Source organism: Gracilinanus agilis, chromosome 4, assembly GCF_016433145.1.
Source record: "Gracilinanus agilis isolate LMUSP501 chromosome 4, AgileGrace, whole genome shotgun sequence".
In the NCBI taxonomy this organism is placed as follows: domain Eukaryota; kingdom Metazoa; phylum Chordata; class Mammalia; order Didelphimorphia; family Didelphidae; genus Gracilinanus; species Gracilinanus agilis.
The window spans coordinates 509,491,214-509,504,120 of record NC_058133.1 but is presented as its reverse complement, the minus strand read 5'-3'; the positions used below and the strand labels follow the sequence as shown (position 1 = coordinate 509,504,120).

Here is a 12,907-nt window from a genome sequence, read left to right as displayed (position 1 = left end):
CCCGGCATCCCTCTGGCCCTCTAGAAAACTCTCACCAAGGCAGCTTCCCATCTTCCCGGGCGCAGAGGACCTTTCATCCCGCGCTTGCCCCATTTACCCCCACTCGGGGATTGTTTGTGCAGAAAAAGGCAACCAAGGGAAGGTCCTAGAACTCCGCTAAACTCGGCCAAGTCACAATTGCGATTTTTCTGCGCAGTGCTTGGCAGCTCTGCTTGTACGATGCCAACAAGCCTGGTCTGGGCCTTCGCTGCCTCTCAGCGTGCAGGCACGGCGGACGCCTCGAGGAGACGAAGGCCGTCTTCTTCCTGGCAAAGCTGTTGTCTCTGGTTCACTGTCAGGGAGGGCACAGCAATGTCCCTGAAAGAACCACCGGCGACTGGCATCACTGTGGAGTCCCAGCATCCCTCTGTGCGGCCCATGAAGGCAAAATGGAAGAAGACAGAAAAGATCTGATGTGTGTAGACTAGTCAGCTCTGAGCGAGGGAACTAACCCACACCACGAGCCTCCAGTGCCCTGGATTTCGGTAAGTACCCAGGGCTTCCCAGTGCATGCTGGGTGCTATCAGACACCCAAGGCAGAGGAGCACAATCATATGTAGATCATCTATATAGATTGTGTATACATATATAACAAAAATAAATAAAATAAGAAGAGAATAAAAACTTTAATCATCAACCCAGCAGAATTGCGCATTGGCTACAGGAGGGAGTTGGGAGGAGGGGAGGGAAAGAACATGAATCATGGAACCAGGGAAAAATATTCTAAAATAAATAAATAAATAAATAAATAAACTTTACAATGGGGAAAAAAAACTTTAATTATCCATCAGGCTCCTACCATTTGGAGGACGCGTCCCTCTTGGTCAACTGACTCTATGGAGAAAGCAGTTAAGAAATACCTTGAAGGGGGCAGCTGGGTAGCTCAGTGGATTGAGAGTCAGGCCTAGAGATGGGAGGTCCTGGGTTCAAATCCAGCCTCAGACACTTCCCAGCTGTGTGACCCTGGACAAGTCACTTGACCCCCATTGCCCACCCTTACCACTCTTCTGCCTTGGAGCCAATACACAGAAGTTAAGGGTTTTAAAAAAAAAAAAAAAGAAAGAAATACCTTGAAAGGGCCCCCTACCTGCCAGATCTCATCGTCTCTGGAAGACTATGAGGAAAGACTAATCCAAGTGTCAGATGGAGCAGATTTGGTCAGAAGCTATTCATGGACCAAGGCCGGGTTTGCCAAGTCTCCCGGGCCCCAGAGCGTCGCAGCAGAGCATGAGCATCAAGCCAGAGAAGAGAGAAAGGCTTCCCAGCTCATCCCGTCCAAAGACTTTCTTTGAAACTGTAACTATTCTAGAAACCTCCCGAGGAGTGACCGTGTGCCCTTATCACGAAGTTTCCCAGGGTTCTCTCTCATGGTCAGCTGTCCTGCCTCCCTTCAGAGCTCGGCTGAAATCCTACGTTTCAGAAAAAAGCCTCCCCCAGTGCACTTTCACGCCAGGACTTCCTCTGGGTAGATCCTTTCCAGTTTATTCTGTATTCAGTTCGCACACAGGGGTTTGCCCATTGTCTCCCCCGTCCGATTTGAGCTCCTGCTTGGGCTCCCCTGCGCAGCTCTATCCAAGATGGGCCTGAGCTGGGTCGGAATTCAATAGGCCTTTGGCATAGTCTTCAGCCCTTAATCCAGTGATTCTTTTCCAAGACCAGCAAATCCATTCACACGGTCTTTGCTTCCAAAGCATTAAGTCAATCTTACTGTCATTATTATAATCCATCCCTTCTGGGTCATTTGTAATATACACTTTTGTTCTACTGTAATCGTGTTTAATGTCTCGTAGGACCAGAGGCACCCGAATGCATGGAAGGCACTTTGAAGATCATCTCCTTTAACTCCTTCATAAATCACTTGACCAAGACCTCGTCTTTTACTTGTGGCCCTAGAAGTAACGAGGCCCGCAGGGGGCTCGGTGGATAGACTAGCGGGCCTAGAGTCAGGAAGACCCAAGTTCAAATCTTGCTTTCAGACACTCTATAGCTGTGTGACCCTGGGCAAGTCACTTAACCTTATTTGCCCTAATCCACTGGAGAAGGAAATGGCGAGCCAGTCAATCTTCTTGCCACTAAAATTGTATGGATAGTATTGTTGAACACAGAGTCCTGAGGAGTCTGATACGACTGGACATCAAGCCTAGAAGTAGATGCAGAGGGCTGCCAGCCAACCGGCTCTTGAGAGACCGTTATTGTGTGAGCATTTCTACCCTGGAAACTGGCGAATATTACAAATCAGGGCTTGATTTGTTGTTTTATTCATCATCGAGACTTAAGAAAGTGATGGAGAAAATATTAATAATGCAGCCTAAACTTAAAAGCATGTCCTGAATTTTCAGAGAGCCAGTTGTTGAATATTTATTAGTCGTGGGACAGATAGATGACTCGGGATAGAGAGTCAGACCTGGAGACAGAAGGACTTGGGTTCGAATTTGGCCTCAGACACTTCCTAGCTGTGTGACCCTAAGCAAGTCACTTAACCCTAATTATCTAGCTCTTACTACTCTTCTACTTTGCAACCAACACCTAGTATTGATTCTAAGGCAGAAGGTAAAGGTTTTTTCTTTAAAAACAAATAAAATATTTACCAGCACCTCTCTGGAATAGAATCTCATGGTCATGAAGTTCTGGGATCCTCTGGGACACTTACTAAGTGGATAAAGAGTCATGGAACAGTGAACATGAACTTGGACAGACTTTGACAGGGAGTGAAGAATAAAAAGTCCTGGAGTGCTGTGGTTTGTGAGATCACGAACAGTCAGACAAGACTAATGACCGAACGACAACAAAGGTGAATGAAGGAAAAGCATGGGAATGAAGTCAACAATCCTTCTTCATCTCCAAGATGCAAAGTCCAAACTACCGGTGTGTTCTCCTGTACAGCTGTCTCTCCAGAGATCACGTTCCTCAAAACAATTCCCTATTTTTGACTCTTTGATAGACTTCTTAGGCAGAATGTTTCACTTTAAACTTTTTATTTAAAAAATCCTTATCTTCTGTCTTAGAATCAATCAGTTCCAAGGCAAAAAAGTAGTAAGGGCTAGGCAATTAGGGTTAAGTGACTTGCTTAGGGTCACCCAGGCAGGAAGAGTCTGAGGCCAGATTTGAGCTTAGGACTCCCTGTCTCTAGGTTTGGTTCTCTATCCACTGAGCCATCCAGCCACCCCCAAATGTGTCACTTTTAAAGGGCCACCAGACCGTACCCAATTCTTTGCCACACAATTGCTAGTTGAACTCTACGTCCATCTATTTGTTTAGAGAATTTCAAACCTCATAAAAGGATAATAAGCAGAAGCCTTTCTTTACACTTTCTTAACACCTCACTCTCTCAGTCAGCTGGCCTGTCCCCTTACCTTCTATGATGTTAAAAACTGTGCTGGGGAGAAATCAACTAATCAGGTGTGTCTGCATTGACTATCTTCCTTCTCACTATATTATATTTCTTTCATGTTTGGCTCAAGTGCCTGAAATATTTTCTGATCAATGAAATCTTCTCTGATCTCCACAGCTACTAGTACTATCTCCCTGGCCAAATTTTCTTTTCTTTTTTCTTTTATTCTTTTTCAACTCTTACCTTCTGTCTTAGTATCAGTTCTAAGAGAGAAGAGTGGTAAGGACTAGGCAATTGGGGTTAAATGACTTGCCCAAGGTCACACAGCTAGGAAGTATCTGGAGCCAGATTTTGAATCCAAGTCTTCAGGTCTGACAGTCTGAGCTATCTAGCTGCCCCGCTAGTCAAATTTTCCACGAGCGTTTTGTCTCCATCTCTCCTTTGCCTTCTTCATTCTTTACCTTATTTTTAGGCAGCAGGGATTTAGGGTTGAGGATCCTTACATGTGGCCTACACAGGGCCTGCCCTTCAGCTTGCTACTTGACTCATTATCCTATTCACCCTCATTCTCCCAAGTTGTAAAATAATCCAGTAGTATATTTAGATATTTATTAATTTCTGAAATTGCAACCTCTCTCATTAATTAAGAAATTAGCCCTAAGCAATAGAACTGACTGCTTTTCTGAAGAGAGGAGGGATGCTTGCCAGCAGATGCCCCACCTCATTGATGCTTGGGTCCTTTTATCCAAACTCAACTTCTGATTTGTGAAATCAGCAGTAGGGAATAGAACAAAATCAGTTCTGGCTCCAGGGTAGGGCCCAATGCCAAGACATCTTGCTACACAGGTACGTAATGGGATATCTGACTCTTCTACACATGAATTTCACAATTGAAGGACACCAATAATTTCAGATATCCAATAACTCAAAGTAAAATAAATTATGAACATAGAGTGTACGATTACTAATATCTCATATTTGGTTCATAAAGGTAATTTTCCTCTACAGAACTCAATATTTTATAAATATTTATTATCTACATGGTGAGAAATATTGCAGTTAGGGTCTCTGTATGAGCAGGTGGAACAACTGAGGCACAGGTTGGCAAAATGACTTGGCCATGGTTACCCAACTGAATGGAGGGGCCATTCTGGGAGAGGTCAGATGTGAGCCAGAAATCTGTACTTAAAAGCAGGGCTGGAGGAGCAGCTAGGTGGCTCAGTAGATTGAAAGCCAGGCCTAGGGGTGAGAGGCTGCAGACACTTCCTTGCTGTGTGACCTTGGGTAAATCACTTGATCCCCATTGCCTAGTCCTTACCGCTCTTCTGCCTTAGAACCAATATACAGTAAGATGGAAGGTTACGGCATAGATAGATAGATAGATAGATAGATAGATAGATAAAAATAAAAGTAGTGCTGGGCTTTGATAGTCTTTTAAAATGGGAAATTAGGAAAGTATTCTTCAAGCAGACAAATAATGACAATATTTTAAAATGTAGTGCTTTAGAGAAGTTTATATTTGCCCATCAGTTGGGGAATTCTTTAAAAAGTTATGGTTCATGAATGTAATTATTGTACACATATTGTGCTGTAAAAAATTCTGAGTATAACAAATAGAGAAAAGCATGGAAAGAGTTATATAAACTGATGCAAAGTGAAATGGACAAAACCAAGAAAATGATACATGCAAGAAATACATAACAATGAAAAGAATAGAAAAGACGACAAAACAATCAAACCGAAAATTATAAAAAATATCATCAAGCCCCTGCCTCCCCCCCCCCCAGTTCTTTGCAGAGGTTGAGGATTGTGAATGAATGAATGAAGCACTTAAGAGGCACTTATTATGTACAAAGATACAAACAGAAAAGACAGTCTCTTGCTCTTGAAGAATGCATATTAAAGTGATAGAGAAAACTCATTTGGAAAGTTTCAGCTATAAGTCGGATAAGTCCTTAGGGTGCAGATCAGAATGCCTCTTCTTTAATGGTGTTTCCACTGATAAAACCATGGGATTCTGATGCTGAACCACTTGACACAGTACCAATGACTTTAATGACCAGAACTTTCTTAGGTGTAGAATATTGCCATATAATTTTTCTTTTTATTTTTTCTTTTACAGGCAGGTTAGTTTTCCTGAAATATTCTGTCCCCCTTTTTAGTTCTTTGTTTTGTTTTCTTTTTTTTGGTTGTTTTTTTAAACCTTTACCTTCCATCTTAGAATCAATACTGTGTATTGGCTCCAAGGCAGAAGAGTGGTAAGGGCTAGGCAGTGGGGGTCAAGTGACTTGCCCAGGGTCACACAGCTGGGAAGTGTCTGAGGCCAGATTTGAATCTAGGATCTCCCATCTCTGGGTCTGGCTCTTAATCTACTGAGCCACCCAGCTGCCCCCTTAGTTCTTTGTTATAAAGGACTGCTCTCTGAGAAAGATGGGGGAGGGCGGCATTATAAAATGCAGGTTATATAAAAATAAAAACCTCCATAAAAACGTAGCAGGGCAATAAATATCAATCACCCTCCAATGAAGCCAAGATAGCATAATCACCCCATAGCCTACTCCTTGACATATTATGTATTCATTTTCGTTAGCATGAGAGTTTTTGTTATTTGGCTTTTGCAAAGAGAAATTTACTTAAAAGATATAGAAAGAAGAAGAAACACGGAAAAACCTTTCTTAACACACAGAAACAAAATTGTCTTCATTACTCCTGTCTGTGGAGATGATTAGGCTCAAAACAGTACAAGTCATACAAAGCTCTGGTCCCACCAATCTCATCCCCGAATGTAGCATGCCTGCCAAATAAACCTGCAGCTCAAATCAATATGAGTTTTAAAGTAATCAAAGAGTATGTTTGGATATTTCTTTATTAATCACTAAAGTGGCAACTTCTTCTTCATTAATTAAGCTGTTGTCACAGAAGGTCCATCTTTGTTTACCAAATATTAAGTATTTTCCAAACTAGTGAAACTTTCCATAAGTCATTGCTCATATCTATCAAAAGCCTTTATCTCCCCCATGTTTCAATGAACATCAGTGTTACTGTTTATATAATTTGTTAATAAAGTAATACATAATAATACCCCCACAAATAATAATAATTCATGGGGTTTTAGCTGTGAGAAACATCACAGCCAGAGTTACCTTCAAATGTTGCTTCAACTGTAAATTGCTGCTCCTCACTTCTAGAAACAAGTCCCACAGTTCGGATCACTCGAGGTACAAAGTAACACCTGTTTGAAAGAACTCTCATCATCTTCTTCATGAAATGAAACGAGATCCTATTTCTCTCAAGAAAAGAAGTTCTCTTCGAGCCTTTTCTCTCTGTCTTCTCACAGTTTCTCTCAAAACATTGCTCTTAACATGCTTCCCAGAGTGGCGGTTAAACTGTATCTCTGCACCATTCAGAAGCTCTCATACAGTAATCATTTCTAGCATCTCAGCGGAATGGGCTATCGAAGCTCATCTTTAAAAAGTGTGCTCTAGCAATGCAAGGCTGAGGGACTTGGGAGAAAGAAAACCAGCCACATTCAGAGGAAGAACTGTGGGAGCAGAAACACAGAAGAAAAACAACTGCTTGAACACATGGCCTGATGGGGATGTTATTGGGGATGTAAACGCTAAAAGATAACTCTAGTCCAACTATCAATAATATGGAATTGGGTCTTGATCAATGATACATGTAAAACCCAGGGGAATTGTGGGTCGGCTTAGGGGGGTTGGGGGGGGTTGGCGGAGAAGGAAAGAACATGAAACATGTAACTAGGGGAAAATATTAAATATTAAAAATTAAAAAATCATAAAAATTAAAAATAATAAAGACTAATAAATAAATAGAAAGTGTGCTTTAAAGCATTGAGGTTGGTTTTAAAAGTTTAGTGAGCCTGCATTTTCAGTAAATACTTTTCAGTCTCCTCTTATAGAACCCAGTTTATAAGGTAAATTTTGCTCGTTGTCACAACCTTTCAGCTGTGCTCTGCAAGAAGAGAGCGCAGGAGGGAGATTCCAATAATCTGCATGTGAATTCAGATCATGCCATCCCGAACCTGGAGAGAGAAGGAGTCCTGCATCAATGAGGTTTTTCCATGTTCTATAATGGGTTAATCTTAGACCTTCTGCTTCATTTATCCCCATGATTCAGGGTTAACGGCTGCTAAAGCAAAACTCACTGCCAGGTTGGATCTTCCAGAAGAAAACTATACAAGTTGGCACCAGGAAATGGCACTAGGAAATAGGGAGAAGTCACAATGGATGGGTTTGATGTTTCAGGAACATATGAGGAGAGGCCTTTTCTGAGAGGTGGTGATGTAGGTGTCTCTGGAGCAAAAGAAATGGTTTGGGCCAGACCCTGTGGGGAGGGAGAGTGATAGATCTTGGATTTTGGAAAGGATTAACATCAACTGAGGATTCAGTCGTAATGGCTAACAAGATTGTAATGAACCCAGAACATATCGTTGTGCAACTTTCTCCAGCATGTAGGAAAAGAGTAAAGAATGTGGGATTAATTTAGGGTTGAAGGAGGAAAAGGCAGTGAGTGATAGGACAAGGGGGACAAAGGACTCAAGAGTAGAAGACGGTGTAAAGTAGAACTGGTTAGCTAAAGTGTATAGATTTGAAAGGAGTAAGGATGCTTTGAGAAAGAAAGTAAGAATCAGCTGTGTGACCCTGGGCAAGTCACTTGACCCCCATTGCCCACCCTTACCATTCTTCCACCTAGGAGCCAATACACAGAAGTTAAGGGTTAAAGAAAGAAAGAAAGAAAATAAGAATGCTCAAGAACCCAGCTGTGTGACCCTGGGCAAGTCACTTGACCCCCATTGCCTACCCTTACCACTCTTCCACCTATAAGTCAATACACAGAAATTAAGGGTCTAAAATAAAATAAAAAGAATGCTCAAGAAAACATGGCAGGGGGCGGGGCGGGGGAGTGATGCCATGAAGGGGAACAAAGAAGAAAAAAGAAATCAGTTCTAAAGAAGGCAGCTAGAATTGCAGTGTCTGGAAGAAATCCGAGTTTCTATCAGATTCAGAAGGTAGAAAGAGTGTGAAGAGATCCTGGCTGAAGGGAATTCTATTAGAAACTGAAATAGGTTCCAGGAGGCACAAAGGAACGTGAAAGAACAAAGGATATGCATTGTGGTGTGAAAAGGAGAAGAGTCGGAAAGAACGTGGCAAGGTAGTCTGTTGGGCTGTACTCTTAAGACTAGAGAGCTCACAAGCCCCCACTGATGAATTCAGCCTAACTCTTGTCATTCAGGGGGAACTGTTGGCTCAAGAAAAAGGCATTTAGTAAGCCAGCCAAAGGAAAAGAGCAGCAATACTGCCCCCTCATGAATTTGAGGCACATCCTCCCATACAAACACCCAGTACCAATGGGAAGGCTGGACACCCACCAACCACTCAATTGGAGAGATAAACCCAGGGAGAACCCATGTGGCCAAGATTCATTCAAGGAAAGGTAACTCAGTACTGTAAGGCTTCTGAAGCCTCCTCACTGCTCACTACCATTCTTTTTTTTTTTTTTTTTAACCCTTAACTTCTATGTATTGGCTCCTTGGTGGAAGAGTGGTAAGGGTGGGCAATGGGGGTCAAGTGACTTGTCCTGGGTCACACAGCTGGGAAGTGTCTGAGGGCGGATTTGAACCCAGGACCTCCCATCTCTAGGCCTGGCCCACAATCCACTGAGCTACCCAGCTGCCCGCTCACTACCATTCTTGAAGGCACCCACATTTGTAAATTTGGTGACATCTTCAATTCCTTACTCTCGTTAATGCCACATCCAATAGGTTGCTAAATCCTGTTGTTTCTGTTTCCACAATGGCTCTCTCCCCTATGTTCCTTTCTCCCTACTAATCTGACCACTACCCCAATTTGGGCTACAATTGCTCCTTGCTTAGACTATTGCAGTAGACTCCTACTTGGCCTCTTGCTCTTAATTCTCCCTCTTCTCCATTCATCCTACAACTGGCAATCCAATTTTCTGAAAGCGCAGGTCTGCCCATGGCACTTTGCTACTTAACCTTCAGTGCCTCCTCATTACCTCTGGGATTAAAAATAAACTCCTCGTTGTGACATTCAGAGCTTTCCATGACTCTGTGTTGTTCTTCCTTTCCAGTTTAACACTTGCTCCCCTCCTTGCTCTCTATCCAATATTCAGCTTTACAAACCTATTCACATTCTAAATGCTCAAAGTTTATCTTCCTGTCTCAGGAAAGGCTTTCTTTTTGCCTAGGATGCTCTCCCTCTTTGCCTCCACCTCTTGGAATTCCTAGTTTTCTTCAAAACACAGCTCAAGGGGGCAGCTGGGTAGCTCAGTGGATTGAGAAGCAGGTCTAGAGATGGGAGGTCCTAGGGTCAAATCTGGCCTCAGACACTTCCCAGCTGTATGACCCTGGGCAAGTCACTTAACCCCCATTGCCTAGCCCTTACCACTCTTCTGCCTTGGAACCAATAGAGTATTGATTCCAAGATGGAAGGTGAGGGCTTAAAAAAAAAAAAAAAGTAACACAGCTCACATGTCACCTTCTTCGTGAGGCTTCTCCTGGTCTTCCTCCTCCAGAACAGGGTGAGCATAGGAAATCCAACACCAAATCCTTCCTGTTGTGCAGGACCAGGAGAGTGGCTAAGAATGCCACCTAGTGGGAAAACTTAAAATAAGTGAAATTCAGGGCCCATTAGGGCCTACTATTGAAAATTAGAACAGAGAAAGAACTTCCAAGCTAAAGGTCTGGATTCAAGTGCTAACTCCTTAATTTACTAGTAATTTGAAGTAATGTGATCCTGGACAAAATCACTTTTGTCCTCTAAGACTCAATTTCTTTGTCTATAAAATCCAGTTACTAATAATTATAAGAGAAATGCAATAACAACTTTCTTTTGCTATAGAAACTCAAACTAATAATGAATGTTTTCTTTTGTGTGTTGAAATTGAACACTGATCTGGTTTCAACCTGTTCAGCCACTCCCTCTTTCTCATCCTCCCTCCCTAATCCCAGAGACATGGAAATACAACTAGACAGGACAGGACTTTGGAAGATTCCGCAGGGACATTTCTCCTGGAATGAAAACACACATTGCTGATCAGGCCGGAATTGGACCAGTTTTTTAAGATAACAGTACCACAGAGGATCCAGAGACAGGCATGTTCATTGAAAGTCTCAGAGGCAGCTAGGTGGCTCAGAGGACAGAGAGCCAGGTCTAGAGACAGGAGGTCCTGGGTTCAAATTTGACCTTAGACACTAACTAGCTGGGTGACCCTGGACAAGTCACTTAATCCCCACTGCCCAGCTGTTACTGCTCTGTTGCCTTGGAACCAATGCTTAGTCTTACTTGTAAGACAGAAGGTAAAAGACTTTATAAAGCTAGCTAAAATGTGAATGGGCTGCCTCCGAAGCACAGGGATCCCCGTCCTTGAGGTCTTTGAACAAACCGTGGCTGAACTCTAATTGGGCATGTTTTACAGAAGGCCATCGGAACATTCAAGGTGGGGTTAAACTAGGTGATTCTATGATCGATCTTGATTGCTAACTATTTCTAGTTCCTCATCAAGCAACTACTGAACGGTCCAGTTAAGAGGTCAGCTGGCGATAAAGCATTTATCAAGTGAATTTGATGGACCAGGCACTGTGGTAAGCCTTGGGGGGTACAAAAAAAGACAAAAGACATGGGGGCAACTGGGTGGCTCAGTGGATTGAGAACCAGGCCTAGAGAAGGAAGGTCCTGGGTTCAAATCTGACCTCAGACACTTCCCAGCTGTGTGGCCCTGGGTAAGTCACTTGACGCCCATTGCCTACCCTTACCACTCTTCCACCAAGGAGCCAATACACAGTATTGACTCCAAGATGGAAGGTGAGGGCTAAAAAAAGACAGTCCTTACCCTCAATGAGCTCAGAGTCTGGTGGAGAACCAATTTGTGAACAATGTACAAATGAGCTACACATGGCATGAGGTGAATTGGGTAGAATAACAAAAATGAGGCACCTGAAGGGAGAGGGATGGGGAAAAGCTTCCTGGAGAAGGTAAGATTTTATTTTATTTTTTTAACCCTTAACTTCTGTGTATTGGCTCTTAGGTGGAAGAATAGTAAGGGTGGGCAATGGGGGTCAAGTGACTTGCCCAGGGTCACACAGCTGGGAAGTGTCTGAGGCCAGATTTGAACCTAGGACCTCCCGTCTCTAGGCCTGACTCTCTATCCACTGAGCTACCCAGCTGCCCAGAAGGTCGGATTTTAGTTGGGACTTGAAAGAAGATGGGAAAACCGAGAGGCAGAGACAAGGAAAAAGGAAGTGCTGGGCATGAGGGGCAGCCAGTGCAAAGACCAGGAGGCTGAAAACATAATATCTTGTTTGAAGCACAGCAAAGCCAGTGCCACAGGATTGCCGAGTCCATGAAGAGGTGTGGGGTGTGAGAAGACCCTGGGAGACGGGGCAGAGACTATGAAAGACTTTGAAAGCATTGGAACCCCCCAATGGGTATTTCAAAGTTCAAGTCTAAATATAGCAGTTGGACTATAATAAAAAAATATTATTATTTTTTAAAATAATAATTATTAATATTAATTCATAATAAAACCAAAAATATTGGTTACTTTTTCCATGTATTTGTTACCTTGGTATTCTGTCGCTGCTGTTCAGTTGTGTCCAAGTCTATGTGGCCTCGTGGATTCTGTCCATGGGGTTTTCTTGGCAAAGACATTGAAGTGAACTTTCCTTTCCTTCTCCAGCATGTCCCCATTTTACAGATGAGAAACTGGGCAGATAGGGATTAAGTGACAGGGTCACACAGACATTAAATATCTGAGGCTAGATTTGAACTCAGACCTTCCTGGCGTTAGATCTGGTGCTCTACTCACTGCACCAACCAGTTGCACATCCTCATGCTAGTGACCTCAGTCAATATTCCTGGGATTGTTCCTTTTTGTGGAATCTCATGCCAAGATTTCTAGAGGCTTCATTTCCTCTTTCCAGATTTTGCTGTTTTGTCAGGTGATGCTGCTGGCGATGTTCCACCAGCTTTCTTTGGGAGGTTTTGCAAGTGAACCTCAATTCTAACCTGACTTGATCCTGGTTCCTGTGACTCGGTTTTTGCATCAGCTTTGAGTGTTTGAACTCCCTTCTCAAAACCTTTGACTGTGGCTTCTGCTTGCCAGACAGAGAGAAAGGCAAGAGTGTGCTAACTGCACCCCCTAACGGCAGCCGAGCAAATTGCATCATCTCCTGAAGGACAAAAATAATCCCTGATAAAGTAATTTACCTAGAAGCCCAGGGAAGAACTTCTCATCACAACAAGCAGGCTGGGAAAGAGGCAATTAAGTACAAGGGTCAGCCGAGGGGATAAAACAAAGGACATAGAATATGCCTCCAAGTCAATATGGAGAGCAGGGGGGATTTGCAGTGATCCTTAGAGGCTGTGTGATACTTAGGTTTCTTCCTCCCTCTCTCCCTACCTCCGTATCTTCCTTCCTTCCTTCCTTCCTTCCTTCCTTCCTTCCTTCCTTCCTTCCTTCCTTCCTTCCTTCCTTCCTTCCTTCCTTCCTTCC

At 43.1% G+C, this 12,907-nt stretch overlaps 1 protein-coding gene across 1 annotated transcript in view; it reads right to left on the bottom strand.

Moving 5' to 3' along the window:
* Positions 1 to 254: 254 nt before the first annotated feature.
* The window catches only part of LOC123246869 (aminopeptidase RNPEPL1-like), a 35,584-nt gene continuing 22,931 nt past the window's right edge, over positions 255 to 12,907 (bottom strand). Inside the window, exon 5 of the mRNA XM_044675649.1 lies at positions 255 to 331. Within this exon, the coding sequence (XP_044531584.1) occupies positions 255 to 331 (77 nt within the window). The remainder of the gene's footprint in view (positions 332 to 12,907) is intronic.